This window comes from Berghia stephanieae, chromosome 12, assembly GCF_034508935.2.
Source record: "Berghia stephanieae isolate SIO BIC M18660-M18661 chromosome 12, UCSD_Bste_1.3, whole genome shotgun sequence".
Classification (NCBI taxonomy): domain Eukaryota; kingdom Metazoa; phylum Mollusca; class Gastropoda; order Nudibranchia; family Aeolidiidae; genus Berghia; species Berghia stephanieae.
Genome location: NC_088371.1, coordinates 27,508,608 through 27,530,701, shown reverse-complemented (window position 1 = coordinate 27,530,701; position 22,094 = coordinate 27,508,608). Strand labels below are relative to the sequence as shown.

The 22,094-nt window shown below is 37.1% G+C and overlaps 1 protein-coding gene across 1 annotated transcript in view; it reads right to left on the bottom strand.

The window, feature by feature from the left end:
- LOC144957987 (uncharacterized) overlaps positions 1–22,094 on the bottom strand; it is a 115,188-nt gene that overhangs the window by 8,385 nt on the left and 84,709 nt on the right. Inside the window, exons 3-4 of the mRNA XM_078889559.1 lie at positions 21,978–22,064; positions 1,834–1,860 (exon numbers count right to left, since the gene is read on the bottom strand). Coding sequence (XP_078745685.1) covers positions 1,834–1,860; positions 21,978–22,064 — 114 coding nt within the window. The remainder of the gene's footprint in view (positions 1–1,833; positions 1,861–21,977; positions 22,065–22,094) is intronic.

Here is a 22,094-nt window from a genome sequence, read left to right as displayed (position 1 = left end):
AGGGATAAACATTCTCACTGGCCGGATAAGCATTTTCATTGGCTGCTTCATTTCCGGTTGCCATATTGATAAATCGTGAAAATGGGATTAACGCCCGATTAGCGGACAGATGTCTTTCGTGTTGGAAATGGGACGCCAGGAAAACAGATTGGATTCAATAATTTGAGGTTTCAATTCGTATCCGAGTGTAAAAGCCAAGCTGTATTGATCGTGCTATTGATCAGACGGGTGACAGATATTTAAGGCAAATTCTTCTTGCGTCGGATTGTATTGAGTCCGCTGTCCTTGATTTATGTGTGTGTATGTGTGTTTGTGTGGGTGTGTGTTTGTATGTGCGTGTGTGTGTGTGTTCGGGAGAGGAACGGAACAAGGTACATAACAAATTTCTTATTTTGTAACAAGTAATTTCTTTAAATGAAAAAGGTTGGATGAAACTCGAGATTAGAGAAAAGTAATCATTTTGATCTTTTCTTGACTTTATCGAATTGAAAATAGATCAATGTTTTCTCCTTCAAGAGGAAAAGGAATGTCAAAACATACCCGATAAATGAGAACAGACTTAAGACATATGGGTAAATCCCGGAAAAGATTAGACAGAGAGCTCTAGATTCTATACTCTTGCGAAGAGTTAAAAATAGATTTAGAGATCTTTCTTCCTCAAGTTTTAAACCCTTTCAGTGTATTGGGAGGTTGTGAATGAGAGTTCTTGAACAAACCTCAAACTCAATTCTTGCTTTGGTTTCTTGTAGCACCAATAGTCCTCCTGAGTTTATTTCTGTGAATCTTCGAGATTTTTGAAAGCATTTTAGTCTGTGTATTTCTCTTGAAAGAATTCTTAATAAAATCAAACATATTATTATTATTGCTCATTGTTGAAAACTCAAACCAGTTTCCGACAAAATTATTGTGGACAAAATGCTATTGCCTCTCAATCATAGGTGCTAAATTGCTGTTATTTAGTAACCATGGCGACAATCGTTAGACGAAATGAAAAGACCAATTTGCCAATTTTCGTTATAAATATTTAGAATATTTGCCTGTTTGAAGATTGAATCAATTTTTTAAAAAAGATACTAGGTGTCCCCGCTCCTTCCCTATAAGAAATATAAACATTCTGGCCTTAAGCTCAAGAACAATGTTTCGACACACGGCTCACGGCGCCAAAACTCATCCGGGCTTTTGTGGCATTTGACGGTTGTTTTTTCTTTTTTCTTTTGTATTTTTTTTTAACAAAACAAATATCTGCCCAGCACACTGGTCTTTCGCGTACTACTTTTTGTTACCAAATCTTTCCAACCCAATCAACCAAGCTGCTCAGATGGGGTGAGGACCCCCCCCCCCCCTCCCCCCGACTTTACGCTGATTCAAACCAAATACGTTTCTAAGTGAGCAGTTGAATATTGAAAATAAACAAACTGGATCATTTGTATAGCTCAATATCCACTAATATGCCCAAGGCACTTTACATGGGCTCCCTAGCCAACTGCAACATTTAAAATAAGGGACGAAAACAGGAAGTCTGTTTGGCTTATTATAATTATTTTTCCGATAGAGCAAAGGTGCTAAGGATCAGGTTCCTATTTAACTTATGTGAGAGAATGTAAGTTAAGAGCATTTTTCCAGGGTCATGCCTTGTCCTACATTTTAAGTGTTACTGTTGGCTTAGGACCCCATGTAAAGCGCCTTGAACAAGCGTTTAGTGGATATTGCTCTACATTTATGCTTCAGCTTTTTAAAAAGTGAGAATCAACCTTTTTAATGAATGAGTCATTGTCAATCATTTTTTAAAAATATATATACGAATAAGAAACAACTTGTAAAACTGTAACTTACCTTTGAGCTCTGTCTCTCTCCCCTGAACTGTGAAAGGGGAAAAAATGGGGAGATAAATTAGTTAAATAAATGTGAAAAAAGTAACAAACAAGGATCACAGAAATAGTGGATCACAATGGATTATAATTTTTTTTTTTTTATGATCAGGGTGATGCTTGTGAAATTGTTTGGGTTAATTTCTTTTATGGCTAGAAAGATCTAAGAAAGCAACTTCCGGTGGCATACCCACCCCCCCCCCCCCCCCCAAAAAAAAAAAAAAAAAAGCATGTCCAATGCCTGACGCTGGCCGAACTGTCATTTTTGCCTGCAGACTTCGAAACAAACCCTCCATCTAGTCTTAAAACAGCGGGTCGGCCTCTACGAATAAACTCAACTATTCGGACTGGAAGATAGAGAGATTGCATAGCATCCATAGAGTGTTGTCAAAATACTGGTTCAAATCTCCCTGGAAATATGAAGCCAGTCCTCTGGAGGTCTGGATAAACACTTTGTGCAACTGATATTCTTAAATTGAGCTTTTTATATAGCGCATTATCCACTAAACCTACTCAAAGCGCTTTACAAGACGTCCATGACAAACAGCAACACGTAACATGCAGAACGAGACATGACGCTTGTTAGGCGATATTTCATTTTTTTCCGACATAGACAACGCTGTTGACGGCCAGATACTCATTTTACACATGAGTACGGTGAGATAATGTGAGTAAATAGCCTTTTCCAAGGACTCAGCTATGCGCAAAGCGAGGCTCGAACCCAGGACCCTCCGATCTGAAAGCGAGTATCCATAACACAAGACCACATAGCCGCACAGAGTGATGGCATCTTATTTTCTAGCCTAAATAAATGTCGTCAATAACGATCACCCATCCGCCTCTTTTACTCTCCGTAATCCTAAGACTCTGCCCCCACATCCTGCTACTTTTTGGTGTGGATATGTAGTCTAGTGGTATGCCACTCGCTGTCGGATCGGAAGGTCCTGGGTTCGAGCCTCGCAAGGGCGCATAGTTGAGTCCTTGGAGAAGACTATTTACTCACATTCTCTCACCGTATTCATGTGTAAAATGAGTACCTGGCCGTTAACAGCGTTGTCTCTGTCCGAAAAAAAAAGTAATATCGTCTAACAGGCATCATGTCCCGTCCTACATGTTAGATGTTGCTTTTGGTCAGGGACCCCTTGTAAAGCGCTTTGAGCACGTACAGTAGATATTGCGCTATATAAAAGCTCAATTTTAGAAAGCTCAATTTTACTTAAATATTTATGTCACCTTATGATTCAAAATGTAATCTGTTTATTCATGTAACTTCCTCCAGAGGATTGCTGACGCATTTCCAATGAGTGGAAAGTGTGATGTCACGACTTCTGCTTCCTATAGATAGTATGCGCTTGGCTAAGAAGCTCACAACATTGCCATACGGAAGTATAACGGGCCAACATACAAAGCTATATGTAACCTTGAACGTTTATAGTCTGATTAATACAGTTTAGTGAGAATTACTCATAAAATCTGATGGCAAAAAACAATAACAAAGACATGAGTGACGTCATCTTCGATCTATCTAAATTATTATTGTTTCCTTTCCTTCATTATTGATTTTACTTGTTCGATTTGTTGATTGGAAATACTATATTCTTGTATGAGTTATATTGGCAATTGCCTAAAAATAAACTTTTGAATTTGAATATAAATCTTTGTCCACCAATGAAGGGACTTAACTCGGTCGATAGCCCATTCACTCAATACATTGTAGGTAATTCTGATTGTAGGCTAAGAGCTGATCCAATTGGAAGAGATATTATGGTGTCCCGGATGGTTATGCCCGAGGCCCAATTCTAAATTCTCAATTAGTGGAAAAAGTAAAAGAAAAGCCCAATTTGAAATCCCGTTTTTAATGACCTAAATGACGAAGGAAATTGATCGACATGATCTGGGACTAAGGACAAAATAATTGAACCGGAAAAGCAATTAGTGAGTTATTTCCATACAAGCAAACAAACATGAAATCAGTCAATTCTGTATTTTTTACCCTCATTCTCAAATCGGTATTATATAAAGAGTGAATAAACCAGAAGATCAAAACATGGCATTTGTGACACACCTTCAAACGTGCTCGAACAAGCATGGTCGGTTGTGTATAAACAATAACGTGAATGAAATCGACCTCTGATCATTGTTTTTGTTTTTATACCGCTTAAGAGTCTCTTATAACAATAACAAAGACCCGAGTGACGTCAACTTCATTCTATCTATAGATAGAACGAATATGACGTCACTCAGGTCTTTCTTATTGTTTTTTGTCATCCACGTTTATGAGTAATTCTCACTAAACTGTATTATCCACACTATAAACGTTCATGGTTACACATAGTTTTGTATGTTGGTCCGTTATACTTCCGGATGGCAATGTTGTGAGCTTCTTTGCCAAGCATACTATCTATAGATCGATCGAAGATGACGTCACTCAGGTCTTTGTTATTGTTTTTTGCCATCCGCGTTTATGAGTAATGTTCACTGAACTGTCTTAACCTGACTATAAACGTTCATGGATACATACAGTTTTGTGTGTTGGTCCGTTATACTTCCGGATGGCAATGTTATGAGCTTTTTAGCCAAGCGCATACTATCTATACGCGGCCAGGTTGTCTTGTGGTTTGACGTTCGCTCTTTGATTGGAAGGTCCTGGGTTCGAGCCTCGCTTGGCGCATAGTTGAGTCCATCTCGAATGCTACGGTCTTCATCTGATGACAACAAACTTCAAGTAAACAACAAATCAAATTATCATTTATTTTATGGTGGGAGACCGTTGTCAACACTTGGTCTTCAAATGGTTTAAAATCCAAGCATAAACATAAACATTACTTTTTTTTACAAAAACATTTTAAAGTCTCTGTCAATGTTTTACATTTATTTAATATAGGGAATGAGATTAGCGGAAGAGTAGCGTCCCTTGATTGGACGTCACCTTACAGAGAGAACGTCAAATGGTTTTGCGCATGCGTCTCTCTCGTCCTCGCTTTCGGTGAAGTGTCTCATGCCGCTTTCACCGGAAGCGAGGACGAGAGACGCATGCGCAAAACCATATGACATTCTCTCTCTAATAACTCCTCCGCCGGTGACGTCCAATCAAGGGACGCTACTCTTCCGCTAATCTCATTCCCTATTGATGTGTTTTTGGGGGGATTTCTTCTTCTTTTGATTAATAACTGAAAGTGTGTCTTTGTGTGTGTGTGTGTGTGTGTGTGTGTATGAATGTATAGGTGTGTGTGTGTGTGTAGGTGTGTAGGGGTGTGTGTGTGTGTAGGTGTGTGTTTGTAGGTGTGTGTGTGCATGTTATTGATATTTTAGATTGTCATTCTTGTAACAGGGAAACATAAAAAACCCAATAAAATGAAATCAATAAAAATGGTTTAGTGGCGTCAACCGCAACAAAAAAACTGGTGGAAAAAAAAAGAATCAATCAAAAACTTGTTTAAAATAAATAAATGAATGAATAAATGAATAAATACATATCCATGAATAAATGAAATAAATCAATCAATAAATGAAGAAAATAAATAGATTATTGATGTCGTGGGCAAGCCCCGATCGATTCCCCCCATCACTCCCATTCCATCAAACATGAAATTAAAATGGCAATTGCGTTTTGATTGCGTTAAATGCTAAATCGTGATGGATCATTTTTTAACGTATTTTTATTTTGGCTGTCGTGACGAGGCGGGCCTTGAATTTATTATCTTTCTCATAGATAGTATGCAGATGACGTCACTCAGGTCTTTGTTATTGTTTTTTGCCATCCGCGTTTATGAGTAATGCTCACTGAACTGTATTAACCCGACTATAAACGTTCATGGATACACACATTTTGTGTGTTGGTCCGTTATACTTCCGGATGGCAATGTTATGAGCTTCTTCGACAAGCGCATTCTATCTATACCGCATTCTAGCATAACACCGTTCTTTTATTTTGGCTGGAAAATTTGAAACAAATTGCCTCATAAAGGTGTTTTTCTGGGGATGAACAGTGGCCTTCATTAAGTTATTGATGCATTGCGTTTAGTTTTTTTAAAAACTCATAACATCCGCCAGCCAGATATAGATGGCATGCGTTTGACGAAGAAGCTCACAACATTGCCATCCTGAAGTATAACGGACCGACACACAAAACAATGTGTAATCTTAACGTTTTTAGTCTGGTTAATACAGTTTAGTGAGAATAACTCACAAACGTGGATGGCATAAAACAATAACAAAGGCCTGAGTGACGTCAACCTCATTCTATCTATAGTATGATTTATGGAATACAGATAGAATGCGCTTGGCCAAGGAGTTCACAACATTGCCATCCGGAAGTATAACGGACCAACACACAAAACTCTGTGTAACCATGAACTTTTATAGTCTCGTTAATACACTTTAGTGAGAACAACTCACAAACGCGGATGGCAAAAACAATAACAAAGGCCTGTGTGACGTCATCTACGTTCTATCTATAGTGAGAGCTACTCATAGGAATGGCTGGTCAAAAATAATAACAATGAGCTGAGTGACGTCAATTTCATTCCGTCTATATTTCGAAAACTGTGAACACTATTTATATCAATGGGAGCGATCTATAGATAGAATGCGCTTGGCCAAGGAGTTCACAACATTGCCATCCGGAAGTATAACGGACCAACACACAAACTCTGTGTAACCATGAACTTTTATAGTCTGGTTAATACAGTTTAGTGAGAACAACTCACAAACGCGGATGGCAAAAACAATAACAAAGGCCTGAGTGACGTCATCTGCATACTATCTATATTCATGTTTTCGTCCAACCAGGTCATCAACCACATGATCAACGATTGGATATATCTTAACAAATGTAAACACGCTGCTTTGTTTACAAATGTTATAAACATACCTATGTGTAAAGCTGAATAAAATGACAAATCATGATGTTAGATATTTAAAAGGTGTGAACACTTTTCACTAAGTCGGTCATTGAGCACATTTTGCAATGTGACCAATGACCTCGAGCACATGGAAAGTTAATATAGAGATCATGCCCATTGAATTCAATGGTATATTTTAGGCAATTGCAAACATGTCACTTTTAACACATTATGCAATGTGACTAACGATTTGAACACATCTGATGTGTTCACAAATAAGTTCACGTCCGGTCGTCCCCATTGTATGTCTGGTTCGTGTGCCAGTCAGAATGCAGAGGACGAAAAGATCCCTGTTTTAAAATTTCGTGAAAATTGTGGTGTGGAATATTCGTTAGAGTTTATGATTTCATTGATCTGGGTGCTTTATGTTATGTGCAAATATTGTTTCAGTCTGTAAATGTCCTTTATAATTATCTAGTTGTGACCCATCGTCATAAAACGGGCTGATCGAGATGCTTAAACTTTATTCATTTTTGACACCTGGGTTTAATTTATTTATTCTATAAAGAAGAAAGAATACAGTTTTGTGTGTAGTAAAAATGTGAAATTCATTGTTTGGATCAATTTTACTTTTAATGCGCTTCAACAGTCGTAACGTCACTTCCCTTATAGTGACGCATGGTAACTTAGTAACTGGCTCTAAATATCGGAACAATGGCGGACGCCCTTATGAAATATTTCTCCGACGCGCATAAACGCGTATCCAGAGGGGGAAAAAAACATAAATCTGATCATGTTTTGACTTTTACACATTCTGATCACAAGACATATGAAAAGTTCTAGCCAGCATAAAGAATAAAAAGTACCGGTTTTCTTTGTTTAGAACCAATATCTGGGCGACGTGACATCAGACTATTAGGAACAAAAGCGTGATGTGTCAACAAACAAATAGAAAACTGGTTCCAATCACACTGGAAGTGTAAAACCACTTTTCCAGAGGACTGGATAAATACCTTGTGTAATTGACCTTCTGGGTTAAGAGTGATGGCATCTTATATTTTCTAGCCTAAATTTATGCTGGTCGTCAAGAAAGATCATCCACCCTTGCTCTATTAAGTCCTTTATCCTAATGGTGGGTCCACACCTCAACAATTTTCGGCGAACATGACAAACACGCCAAATATTATTCAACAAAAAAATTCACGACGGATTTACAGTTTGATAACGGATGGATACGTGACACGCCAAGGTAATGTCATACCATTATAATCAGATCATCTATATTTCTATATATCTATCTATCCATCCGTCCGTCTGTCTGTCTACCTACCTACCCATCTCTTTTATCTCACTTCGCGGTATCGCACTCACGATTATCTTCGGCTGGACGGAATGAGTTGCGACTTGTATGATTGACGTTGAAGATTCACCCGGAAATAATTCCGTTTTGATATGATTGGTCACATTTTGGCGGGAACGGCGTCCAAGCCCGAGGCAACCTTGTTGGTATTCACGGATTTCAACCCTGAAGAGTTACCACGCTTGTTTGTTTATTTGATTGTTTCTCTGTTTGCTTGTTTGTTTTGCTTCTTTTGGTGATAAATCGCCGCAAGAAAACTAATAATCATTCACTTTGAATTGAAAATTGATGTCACGTGACAAGATATTGATTCTTACCGGAATGATTTATATACTCGGCATTCTAGAATGAATAAACAACTTCTTTCTCTTCCCCCCCCCCCCCCCTCTTTTTTTTTCTTCCACACAAAAGATATTTTTGCCTTTTGATGACAGTGTATATTGCCTCTTCTGTCGTACTCTGGATAAAACCCATATTTGAAAATTTGGCCAGAAAAATCGACCTTCAAATAGTGACCGATTTAAATGACCCTCATCTTGGAAAAAAAAACCTCTCAAACTTGGGTCTTCGCAGTGTCCCAGGTTTGGGAGTTTCTTGTTTGTTTTTATCCAAGATGAGGGTCATTTATATCGATCGATATTTGAAGGTCGAATTTTCTGGTCAAATTTTCAAATATGGGTTTTTCCAGAGTACGGCAGTCTTACTGTGTGTGTGTGTGTGTGTGTGTGTGTGTGTGTTTGGGTGTGTGTGTGAGGGGGGGGGGAGGGGGGGGGGGCTTTTAAAAGTAGTTAAATGTTATATTTCAGATCAATTTAACTTTGATTCGCTTCTCGTCCTAGGCATTACTTTATGCCTCTCTTTCAATACTCCCAAAATGACTGACGATAGAGAATAAGCAGCTCATGGTTGGTGATCTTAAACACACAAACTTGAGCTTTTATATAGCGCAATATCCAATAAATGTGCCCAAAGCGCTTTACAAAAGGTCCCTGACCAAAATACATATCATGTAGAACGAGACACAACGCCTATTAGGTGATATTACATTTTTTTCGACAGAGATAACGCTGATGACGACTAGGTACTCATTTTACACCTGAGTACGTTGAGAGAATGTGAGTAAAGTCTTCTCCGAGAACTGAACTATGCGCTGAGCGGGGCTCGAACCCAGAACCTTCCGATCCGAAAGCGAGCGTCATACCACAAGACCACATAGTCGCACTATTGAAAGATAAATAAAACAAAATGCAGTGAGAATTGTAGCATTATTCTTACTCCAGGAATACAGACTCTACAATTCCTTTTAAACATTCTTTCCTACGTTCTTTGTTTATTGTTTTGCTGACGAAGGATTTTTACCTGAAACGTCCATTGTTTCCACCCATTGCCTTTCCATTGTAATATTTTTGTTAGACAAACCCTCACATTTTTTTTTCTTAAAATATACTTTTGATGTCTCCATTTATTACCATGCAGACAAGCACTGGAATGATTTAATGTGCGGCTTGTGTTGTTGTAGCTTTTTCTCGTGATTGTTTATTGACAGGAGACACGGAGCGTGAATGTCAAGTGAAATTTTGATCCATTTTGAATTATCTCGTGGGATAAAATGATTTCAATTTCCATAATAATAGGCCTTGGCAACTCCCTTCTCTCTCTCTCTCTCTCTCTCTCTCTCTCTCTCTCTCTCTCTCTCTCTGTCTCTCTCTTCTTGTCTTGCTATCTCTTCTATCTATCTCTTCTATCTATCTATCTATCATCTATCTATCTATCTATCTATCGATCGATCTATCTATCTATCTATCTATCTATCTATCTATCTATCTATCTATCTGGTCTGTCTGTCTGTCTGTCTAGCTATCTATTTCTTTGTCTATCCATCTATCCATCTATATATCTATATATCTATCTATCTATCTATCTATCTATCTATCTATCTATCTATTTATATAAAAAGAAAGAACGAAATTCACGTCACTCAACTATTTTTTGTTTTTATTCAGCCTTTTTATGAGTGGTACTCACTAAATTGTATCAAACAGACTATAGATAGTTCGAAGATGACGTCACACGGGTCTTTATGATGGCAATGTTATGAGCTTCTTAGCCAAGCGCATACTCTCTATAGATAGTATGCGCTTGGCCAAAAAACTCATAACATTGCCATCTGGAAGTATAACGGACCAACATGAACGTTTATAGGCACGTTAATACAGTTTAGTGATAATTACTCATAAACGCGGATGGCAAAAAAAAAGAATAACAAAGACCTGAGTGACGTCATCTTAGAACTATCTATTAACGTTCGGGGTAACACTTTAGTTTTATGTGTTGGTATGTGTATATCCGGCTGGTGGGTGTTGTGAGCTTTTTGGATAGACGCAATGTATCAATAACAAGATTTAATATAAAAACCCAACGCCTTTATTATTGCTGTGTGAAAAGTAAAGCTAGTGGAAATTACGAAGTACAATATTGTCGGAGGTCCGATCCGTCCAAAATTCAATAAAACATGGTGCACAAAGTCCTTAATTCTAGACTTTAGAGTTTTGATCCGCCGATCGTGAAAATCGGGACTTCTGAAATTTGATCCACCGACCACCGCTTTGTGACCCACCGATATGTGACCTACCGTCTCTAAAACGGTATCATACCGGAATGGTGTTGATGCGGACAATGGAAGTTACTAATTATTTTGAAATAAAACTTAGGATAAATTCTAGTGTCTTATCGAGCGGCATAAATACAGTCTAAAATGATGGAGACATGAAACTCAGGGGGCTCCTTCCGTATATGGGTTTTCAATGTCAAGTCGGTAAACATGGCATGTATGTATTGATAGTATGGGCTTTAATAAAATACATACAATTTCTTCCCGCTACAGATAGAATGAAGATGACGTCAATCACGTCTTTGTTATTGTTTTTTTGCCATCTGCGTTTATAAGTAATGCTCACTGAACTGTCTTAACCTGACTATAAACGTTCATGGATACTCACAGTTTTGTGTGTTCGTCCGTTATACTTCCGGATGGCAATGTTATGAGCTTCTTAGCCAAGCGCAATCTATCTATAGATAACATGCGCTTGGCTGATAAGCTCACAACATTGCCATATGGAAGTAGATATAGATAGTTCGAAGATGACGTCACTCAGGTCTTTGTTTTTGTTTTTTGCCATCCGCGTTTATGAGTTATGCTCACTGAACTGTATTAACCCGACTATAAACGTTCATGGATACACACAGTTTTGAGCAGGTGGTTGGATGGGAGCATCACCCTTGAATCATATACCTATGATGTTCGCATGGTTGTACGATCCGATCGTGATGTCGTTTCTTCTTCTCTTTACTAGCCTATCCAGCTTCTTTGGTTTGTGATTGTATTTTTGACAGGGATATTTTTTTTTCTGTGAATCTTCTGCCTGTTTGTTCTTGGTTATTTATAATTTAGCTTATGATATCTTTAGGTTATGATTTTGATTTACATTTGTACTATTTTTGTTAGATTGCTTGTTTTTTTGTTTCAGCGGTCTCTCATATAACCTCAATTGTGTTGGAAGAGACCTAAAGCAACAAATAAACAAACAAACACAGTTTTGTGTGTTGGTCCGTTACACTTCCGGATGGCAATGTTATGAGTTTCTTAACCAAGCGCATACTATCTATAGATAGAATGAAGTTGGCGTCACTCAGGCCATTGTTATTGTTTTTTGTTGTTTTTGTTTTTTTGCCATCCGCGTTTATGAGTAATTCTCACTTAACTGTATGAACACATAGTTTTGTGTGTTGGTCCGTTAAACTTCCGGATGGCAATGTTGTGAGCTTCTTAGCCAAGTGCATACTATCTATAATGGACCAACACACACAACTATGTGTAACCATGAAAGTTTATAGTCTGGATAATACAGTTTTGTGAGAATTACTCATAAACGTGGATGGCAAAAAAATAAAATAAATAAAACAATAACAAAGACCTGAGTGACGTTAACTTTATCCGAAAGCGAGTGTCATACCACAAGACCACATAGCCGCACATAAAGGATATCTTACTTTTTTAAAAGTGAAATTTAACACTTGATAATTTGACGTCACAAATTATTATTGTAAGCTTGAAATCATTACGGTTACGATTTATAGATAGAATGCGCTTGGCCAAGGAGTTCACAACATTGCCATCCGGAAGTATAACGGACAACACAACGGAACCATGAACTTATAGTCAGGTATACATTATGAACATCACAAACGATGAAAAATAACAGCTATGAGTCATCTCATACTATATAGATAGAATCCTGCCAAGGATTTACAACTGCTCGAAGTATACGACCAACACCAAACTTTGTAACCATGATTTATAGTCAGGATACAGTTATGAGACAACTCACAAACGCGGATGGCAAAAACAATAACAAAGGCCTGAGTGACGTCATCTTCGAACTATCTATATGTTTACGATGGCTACGATCAACCCATCGCCATCGTTAACTTATAGCCTGACACTGACCAAAAATGATCGTCGAAAGACAAGTTGTTTTTGGCCACAAAAGAAAACAAATCGTGAGTTGTGTTCAACAGTTCATTCAACCAATGAGATCACTTGCTTCCTTGAGCTCTACTAACGAACGACAACTCACAGGCGTCCTGTCTCGCCCTTCATGTAAAGTATTACAGGCGGTTTGACCCCCCCCCCCCCCCCCCCTCGTATAACACTTTCAGCACTTTGACTTGATCCCAGCGAGATATCAAAAAGCTCAAGTTGATGTTTTAGAAACTTATTTTTGTTTGTTTTTGTTTTTTTCTACGTTAAAAATGAAATGGAGTCTGACTCTAATGAAGCCCATTAAACTGTCTTCTATTTACTGTGTAAAGAGGGAGATAAATACAGCGAAGATAATACGAAATAATAGTATTATCGTTCTTTGAAGGAACATGAGGCTCCTTTCATGCAATGCTTAAATCCGATTTAAAACACACACAAACGCTAGACCTTGTAAAAACATTTTGCCATCTCATGATGAATGATCTTCAAATCAAGGGATGGATGTTTGTTCAATTAGAGAACAAATTTCATCCAACCGCCCCCCCCCCCTTTTTTTTCCGCCCCCTTTATCATCTCCTTCTTTGCAAGTTCTGATTCTTATCCACAGCTACATTTATGTATGCCTAGCAGCCGAAGTCGATCAGCTTCACAGTTTGTGAGTTTTTCTCACAATATATTGATAGCATGAAATTGACGTCACTCGGGTCTTTGTTATTGCTTTTTGCCATCCACATTTATGGATAATTCTCACTAAGCTGCATTATCCAGACTATAAGAGTTTATGGTCACACTGAGTTTTGGGTGTTGGTCCGTTATACTTCCGGATGGCAATGTTGTGAGCTTCTTAGCCGAGTGCATACTGTCTATTGAGCCACTGATGAGTGAATGGGGATCTCGATTGATGATATGCGTTTTAAATAAAATACTAACAACATCCGCCAGACGTATGTAACGTAACAACAGAAAACACGATGTGTAACCTTGAACATTTATCAATGCTATGCGTTTAGGTAAAATACTAACAATATCCACGCGCCCGATATAACGTGCCAATTCACAAAAGTATGTGTAATCTTAAACGTTTATAATCTAATTGATAATTAAGTGACAACTAATATTTAGAATGGCTGTCTAAGTATTAGAAATAACTGAGCGATAGATTAAATAGCCTGATGTCACGTCCGCCAAGCAACCAGCAGGATGGTTCTAAACAAAGAAAATCGGTACATTTTATTATTCATGCTGGCTAGAACTTTTTCACATGTTATGTGATCAGAATGTATAAAAGTCAAAACATGATCAGATTTATGTTTTTCTACTCTGGATACACTTTTATGCTCGTTGGAGAAGTATTTCATAAAGGCGTCCGCCATTGAGTCGATAGTTTAGAACCAGTTACTAAGTTACTATGCGTCATTACGAGGGAAGTGACGTCACGACTGTTGAAGCCTCTAAAAAACCCACAGCATTGCCATCTGGAAATATGACGTGACCAACACACAAAACTATGTGTAACCTTGAATCTTTATAGATAGCATGCGGTTGGCTAAGCAGCTCACAACATGGCCATCCGGAAGTATAACGGACCAACACACAAAACTGTGTGTAACCATGAACGTTTATAGTCTGGTTAATACAGTTTAGTTAGAATTACTCATAAACGCGGATGGCAAAAAGCAATAACAAAAACCTGAGTGACGTCAACTTCGTTCTATCTATAATCTAGTGAGAACTTGGTGTCAATATCGTTCCTTCTTAGTTGGGTCACATTGCAACATGTGCTCAAAGTGACCTACATAGTGAAACGTGTCCACAATTTTCGAACACAATATATATTTCGTTCAGCTTGACCCATGGGTATGTTTACAACTTTCATGAACAAAGCAGCGTGTTGACACTTAATAAAGAATTATCCAATGGTTGGACAGCAACAAATCGATGACTCGGTTGGCATTGCTGCTTGGGGTGACAAGTACTTCAGATGGCTTTGCCTTCATTCCATACAGACAGTCAGTCTTGATTATGGTGTTGGAGTAAAATTATCAATTTTTAAAGACTCCCTATAGATAGTATGCAGATGACGTCACTCAGGCCTTTGTTATTGTTTTTGCCATCCGCGTTGAGATTTTGGTGGAAAATAATATTTTATTATCTTAGAAATAATAAAATTGAAGTCCAAATTCTTAAAGTAGACTTTAAAGGCACGAAAAACACAGTCGATTATGGTACAGGTACTAAGAAAAGTGTGAAAAACGGGAAGCCATTTTGCTATTTTCTCAATATGTCATTTTTCTAAGAGTATGGGAAACTGTATCAAACGTCTCTCAGAATCTATTCAATGAAATTGTCTGAAAATGTCCACAGTTATCACAGAGATAATGTGTTATGTCACGTCAGAGAGATTCTTTTGATAAGATATGTGAATTTTGAATTATAATCCTAATTCTGATTTTTTAAGGTCAATTTTGTCATAACATTTTGATTCTCAACTTTGTAATGCTCTAATAAAAATTCCATTAGCTAAAACCTCAAAATCTCTCTATGTTGACAAGAGGGAAGAATATGGAGGTCATTCCTTCATAGTTTTTGTAGAAGGTTTGCCACAAGACTGTTATATTTTTTTATGTCAGACCCCCAAATTAGGTCGCAAAATGGGTATCAACACAGATAATTAAATTTTTTCACCATAAATGTTGTTTTTTAACCTACATTGACGATACTGAATGATTAAAACCGCCCAATATAGGTAATTAATTTTTTTTAGAAAAGACACAAACCGCCCCAATTTGGGCAAGATGCCGAAAGGACGCAAAAAGAAACTCGGATAATTTCGAAAATATTCCTTCCCCCCAATCTACCCCTTCTAAAGAGCTCGACAACCAAGACTTACTTCAAACATTACAAAATACCATAAAAAACGAAATGAAAGACCTCAAAGACCTAATTATCCAACTAAGACAAGAAAACATGGAATTAAAACATGAATTACAACAAAATAAAGATGAAATAATGGAAATGAAAATGATCAACATAAATCTAAAAAAACAAGTTGAAATGACCGAAAAACGAAACAACGAATTAGAAACCTATTCGAGGAGAAATTCCCTCCGCATTTTTGGAATCCAAGAAAAAACAAACGAAACCAACGATCACTGCCTCTTACTCGTTCAGGATTTATTCAATAGATTAGAAACTCAAATTGACATCACCGGAATTGACACTTTACACCGTACTGGGAGAACGAAAACAAATCGACCCAGGCCAATAATTATCAAATTTGTCAGGCGATTGGATCGTGATATGGTGCTCAAGGCCAGAAAAAAGTTAAAAGGCTCGGGCATTTCAATATTTGAAGCAGAAGAATTTCAATCTGCTCAAAGCAGCAAAAAATGACGAAAGGATTGACTCGGCATGGTCAATGAACGGACAAGTCATGGCAGTAACCATCTATAGTGTGAGACTGAGGTTGGATCCAGACAGTCCCCTCGATGCCCAAATACAATCAACTGGCGCCGACACGCCCAGCCCTCGAATTCGTACAATTAAACAGACTGAAGACCAAATGTGCATCACGTCGACAACCCCTCTACCATCACAACGCCAGATAGACCATCACCAAACCCAACGCAAAACCTATTACAGTCCCGGGGGAAGAGAATTTCATTCAAGACGCCTTAAATCGACACGACAAAACTCAGACCAATGACTTATCACAGACCTGTCTGGAACACCTGATAGTGACACCTCAACAAATGTGCCTTTTCATCTTCCTTTGTCAAATTATGATTTTGTTGTATTATATTCTAATGTCGATAGCTTACTTAACAAACGATCAGAATTAACATGTATGATACAGAAACATAATCCCATGATAATATGTCTTACTGAAATTATGCCAAAAATTGAACTTGAGATTGATTTAGAAATTGAATTTTTTATCGATGGGTATAACTTATTTTTGAATGATTACCCAGGTCGGGGTGTTGCTATCTATGTTTTGGATTGTGTTAATGCCAATATATTCTCTTTTGATCATCCTATAATTAGTGAAAGTGTATGGTGTGATTTTGAATATAATAATTTACACATACTTGTAGGAAATATATATAGGTCTCATAATTCAGACAAATTAACTTTCATTAGGGATATAAAAGAAACCTTACAGTCAGTAGGTAGAATGAAATTTGATTGCGTGATCATTGTCGGAGATTATAATTTTCCTAACATTAAATGGACAGAACCATGTCTAACTTTTCCCGACTATCTATTTGTCGAGGCAATTAGGGATGCTTTCTTTATTCAGCTGGTGACACAGGCTACAATACACCGACTGAACCAAACTAGTAATATACTCGACTTGGTCATATGTAACGATGATTATTGGATTAATAACATTGACCATTTGCCTTCGGTGGGTAAAAGTGATCATGACTCACTTCTTATATCGTTAAATCTTTCATCCGCCAAACATCCTTCACATGTTTATTTTGATTATTTCAAAGGTAATTACAACTCTTGTAGAGAAGACCTAAATGCCGTGAATTGGGATACTCTTGAAGGCTACGGTGTGAATGAAGCGTGTTTGTTTTTTAAAAACAAACTAAAATGTATAGAATCTAAACACATTCCATTAAGATGTAACAAAAAATTTAGTTCTAATAAACCATTGTGGTTGACAAAAAACGTTAAACGTACAATTAATAAGAAACATAAATTGTATAAGAAATTCAAAAAGTATCCTACAACAGATAATTTTCATAATTATGTCAAGGTTAGAAATAATACCAAATACACGATTCAAAATGCTGTGAAAACGTATGAATGTACATTGGCACACGAATGTAAGAGTAGTCCGAAAGGCTTTTGGAGATACGTAAACAGAAAGTTGAAAAGAAAACCAGGTGTTAGTGTTTTACCAAGGTTACTTCGGATATAGATATAGCTAATGTTTTAAATAATTATTTTTCATCTGTGTTTGTTCAAGAAGACACTACAAATATACCAACGTTCAATGTTACAAATCAATTAAACGTCCCCGATTTTTATATTACACAAGAAGACATACTTGCAAAATTGTTGAATTTAGACGTGACTAAAAGCATGGGACCCGATTCCCTTCATCCCCGTTTACTGAAAGAAGTGGCCTTTGAAATATCACAGCCGCTATCAACAATATATAATAAGTCTCTTGAATCTGGTACCTTACCCATTGAATGGAAACAAGCCAATGTTACTGCCATTCATAAAAAGGGAAGCAAACTAGATGCTGCAAACTATAGACCCATCAGCTTAACATGCATACTCTGTAAGGTTATGGAGTCTATCTTGAAAGACCGAATAATGGACTTTCTTGAAAGTCATACGATGCTAAACGATAACCAGCATGGTTTTAGATCAAAGAGATCATGCATTACTCAACTTTTACAGGTGATGGAGGATTTTACCAAGTTAATTGATCGTGATCAATGCATTGATGTTGTTTATCTTGATTTCCGCAAGGCTTTTGATTCTGTACCTCATGAGAGATTATTCATTAAACTAAAAACATATGGATTTAAAGGGAATATCTTTAACTGGATTAAAGACTTTCTTAATAATCGAATACAAAGGGTCATTGTCAATGGTGTGGGGTCGGATTTTAAGAATGTAATTAGCGGTGTACCCCAAGGAAGCGTATTGGGACCACTTTTATTTCTTTTATATATAAATGATTTACCATGTGGCATAAATTCAGCCTGCAAACTGTTTGCAGACGATACAAAGATCTATAGTACAACTGAACATCATAACATTCTACAAAATGATATATTTTCACTTTTCAAATGGTCTACAACATGGCATTTGGATTTTAATGTTTCGAAATGTAAAGTATTACATATAGGAAAAAATAATCCATGTCATAATTATTTTACCGATACTTCTATGTCAAATCTACTTTCCGTTGTGCCTTATGAAAAGGATGTGGGAGTTACTTTTGATTCACATTTGAATTTTGATTTACATATTGATAATTGTGTAAGCCGTGCAAACAGAATGATGGGAATAATATATAGAACCTTTATAAGTCTTGATAAAACCACATTTTTATATTTGTATAAATCGCTCGTTCGACCAATTCTAGAATACGGAAATTGCATCTGGAGCCCATTATATAAAAGACAATCTATTAGTATTGAAAGTGTACAGAGGAGAGCTACCAAAAAAATTTATACAATACAGTATTTATCTTATAAGGAAAGGTTAGAATTTCTTGACTTACCCAGTTTGAAATATAGAAGAATTCGTGGGGATTTAATTCAGGTTTATAGATTGGTACATGGTCTGGATAGGATAGACTTTTCTGATTTTTTTTCATATTCTAATATTACTTTTACTAGAGGGGACAAGTTTAAGATTTTTGTCTCTAGATGCAAAACAAACATAAGACAAAACTGGTTCGGTATTCGTATTGTTCAGAAATGGAACAGTTTGAAATTTGAAACAAAGAATGCAAAATCTATGGATTATTTCAAGGTGTTAGTAGACAGGGAATTATATGATGGGAGATTTATATATGACGAATAATACTTGTTTGCTCTGCTGTTGACATGGCTTTCAATCTTGTATGTATATATTATGCATTATTATATTATTAGGGTTATCTTCTATACGCGTGTGTATGTGTGTGTGTGTGTGTGTGTGTGTGTGTGGTTGTGTGTGCGCTTTGCATGTCACGGTTAAAGATATATGTTTGTACACCACATGAGTACATTTAAGTTGAAATACTATCTTTACCACGTGTATCGTTATTGTAATATTTAATCAATAGATTTGGCATTACTAATTATTATTAAGGGCATTCAAAGGATCTTATCCTATTTTGCCCTATACCACATGTTATGTTATGTTATTAAGGACACGTCTCTAATTTTAAAATGAGCTTTTATACAGCGCAATATCCACTAAATGTGTTCAAAGCGCTTTACAAGGGGTTCCTGGCCAACAGCAACATTTAACATTTAGGACGTAACATGACGCCTATTAGGCGATATTACAATTTTTTTCGGACAGAGACAAAGCTGTTAACGGCCAAGTACTCATTTTACATCTGAATACGGTGAGAAAACGTGAATAAAGAGCCTTCTCCAAGGACTGAATTATGCGCCGAGCGAGGCTCGAACGAGTCCAGGACCTCCAGGACCTTCCGATCCGAAAGCGAGTGTCATACCACAAGACCACATAACCGATATTTTATGTCGATTTCCACAATACAATGGTATAAGCATTAAAACAGACGAGTGACTGTTAATAGTCCTAAGCCAATAGCAACATGAAAGACGAGACATAATGCCTCTTGGGCAACATGATATTTTTCTCCGACACAGACAACACTGTTTCCGACGATTTGCTCATTTTACACCTGAGTACGGTGATAGAATGTGTTATCTTCGATTCATGCTTTGATTAAATAAACAGCCAGCAACCTCCCCTGGTAGTAGCTTTGTTTGCCTGCAAAATGACGGGTTCTCCACAAGTCATTCATAGATTGGATGATATTAAGGACAACTAGGCAATTGGATTCAATAGTCTGATGTCACGTCGCCCAGCAACGGCGGCCATCGTGGTTCTAAACAAAGAAAATCTGTACTTTTTATTCTTCATGCTGGCTAGAACTTTTCATATGTCTTGTGATCAGAATGTGTAAAAGTCAAAACATGATCAGATTTATAATGTTTTTTTCCCTTCTGGATACGCTTTTAATTTTATGCTCGTCGGAGAAATATTTCATAAGGGCGTCCGCCATTGTTCCGATAGTTTAGAGCAGTTACTAAGTTACCATGCGTTATTACAAGGGAAGTGACGTTACGACTGTTGAAGCGTATTACCGAAAACATTAGAAAGAAACTGGAGGCAGCAGAAATGTGGTTTCGTAGAAGGATGTTAAGAATCTTATGGACAGAGAAGAAAACGTATGAAGAAGTATTAGAGCAAGCTGAAACTAAAAGGTTACTAATTCGTACAATAAGAAAAAGACAAATGCAATTTTAGGACACCTAAATCGACATAAATGTATTGAAAATCTTGCTCTCACAGGAAAGATAGAAGGTAAAAAGAGTAAAGGTAGACCAAGAAAAACATATTTGAATAGTTTGAACAGCTGGGTGACAAAGAAAGAGAAGAGTAATATTAGTTTTCTGAGGTTATCTGATCAGAGAGATGAATGGCGTACCAGGATCACCGATGTCTGGCACAGACTTGGTACTTGGAGAAGAGGCTATCCCATCTTACTTTCAAAACGCATATGTTCATTTTCTCTTGTTTTTTAAAAAAATAAATTGTTAGCCAAGTTTAGATCACCACACGGTGTCATTGTTTCATGTTTAACCTTATCATCGTAAGAGTTCTTGATCTTTAAATAAAATCAGTCTCATATATTTTAAAATGGCGTCTGAATAACTTGAACAGACCTGTCCGAAATCGTGTTAATAGCCCAGTTGTCCTTCATAACATCCAATTGGATTCAATAGTCTGATGTCACGCCCGCCCAGCAACGAGCAGCTTGGTTCTAAACAAAGAAAATCTGTACTTTTTATTCTTCATGCTGGCTAGAATTTTTCACATGTCATGTGATCAGAATTATAAAAGTCAAAATATGATCAGATTTATAATGTTGTTTTCCTCTGGATACACTTTCATCTCGTCGAAGATGTATTTCATAAGGTCGTCCGCCATTGTTCCGATAGTTTAGAACCAGTTACTATGCGTCATTACGAGGGAAGTGACGTCACGACTGTTGAAGCCTATTATGGTTACAGATACAGTTACACACCACGTGCTCAATGTCACGTATTACGTATCACGTGACACGTTGAAAGCTTTTGGTTATTTTTGGTGATGGATTTGTTGTGTTCACGTCAGAAATAATCCCTTTATTTCGTGCGTTGATCAACATCCATTTGTTGACCTGACAGTTGACGTCCACAATCGATGATTCGAGCGTTACTAAGCATTAATAATCAGAATATTCCCTGCCATTTTGCACGTTCCGTCACCTTGACTAGTATTTACTTCCAGAGGTATGGCAAACATCTCTTTACCAACTATCTCCTTACCAGCCATTTTCAGGATATTCCCCAAAACTTCACACCCAACTAACACAAAAATAGATTTTATATCACTTAAACACAATAGCAGTAAGTTCTTGCAACTCATAATTTATTTAGCAAAACATGCTCTATAACATACTGCTCATTTTCTTTAAATTTTATGATGTACAAAAGAAATTTGAATCAGAAAAATGTTGGTTGTGTCGGAACGAGTGTGACGATTTTCCTATAGTCGGTAAGGGGAGAAGGTTAATGTGGACGAAAATTTGGACTTACTTGAAATTGAAGAATCCTCCAAAATTTCTTTTCTTGGAGAAAAGTCCCGAATTTCTGCATCGGATGACACACAGGTATGTGGTAGCGCTGTGGAAAAAATGAGGAGGAAAATACATA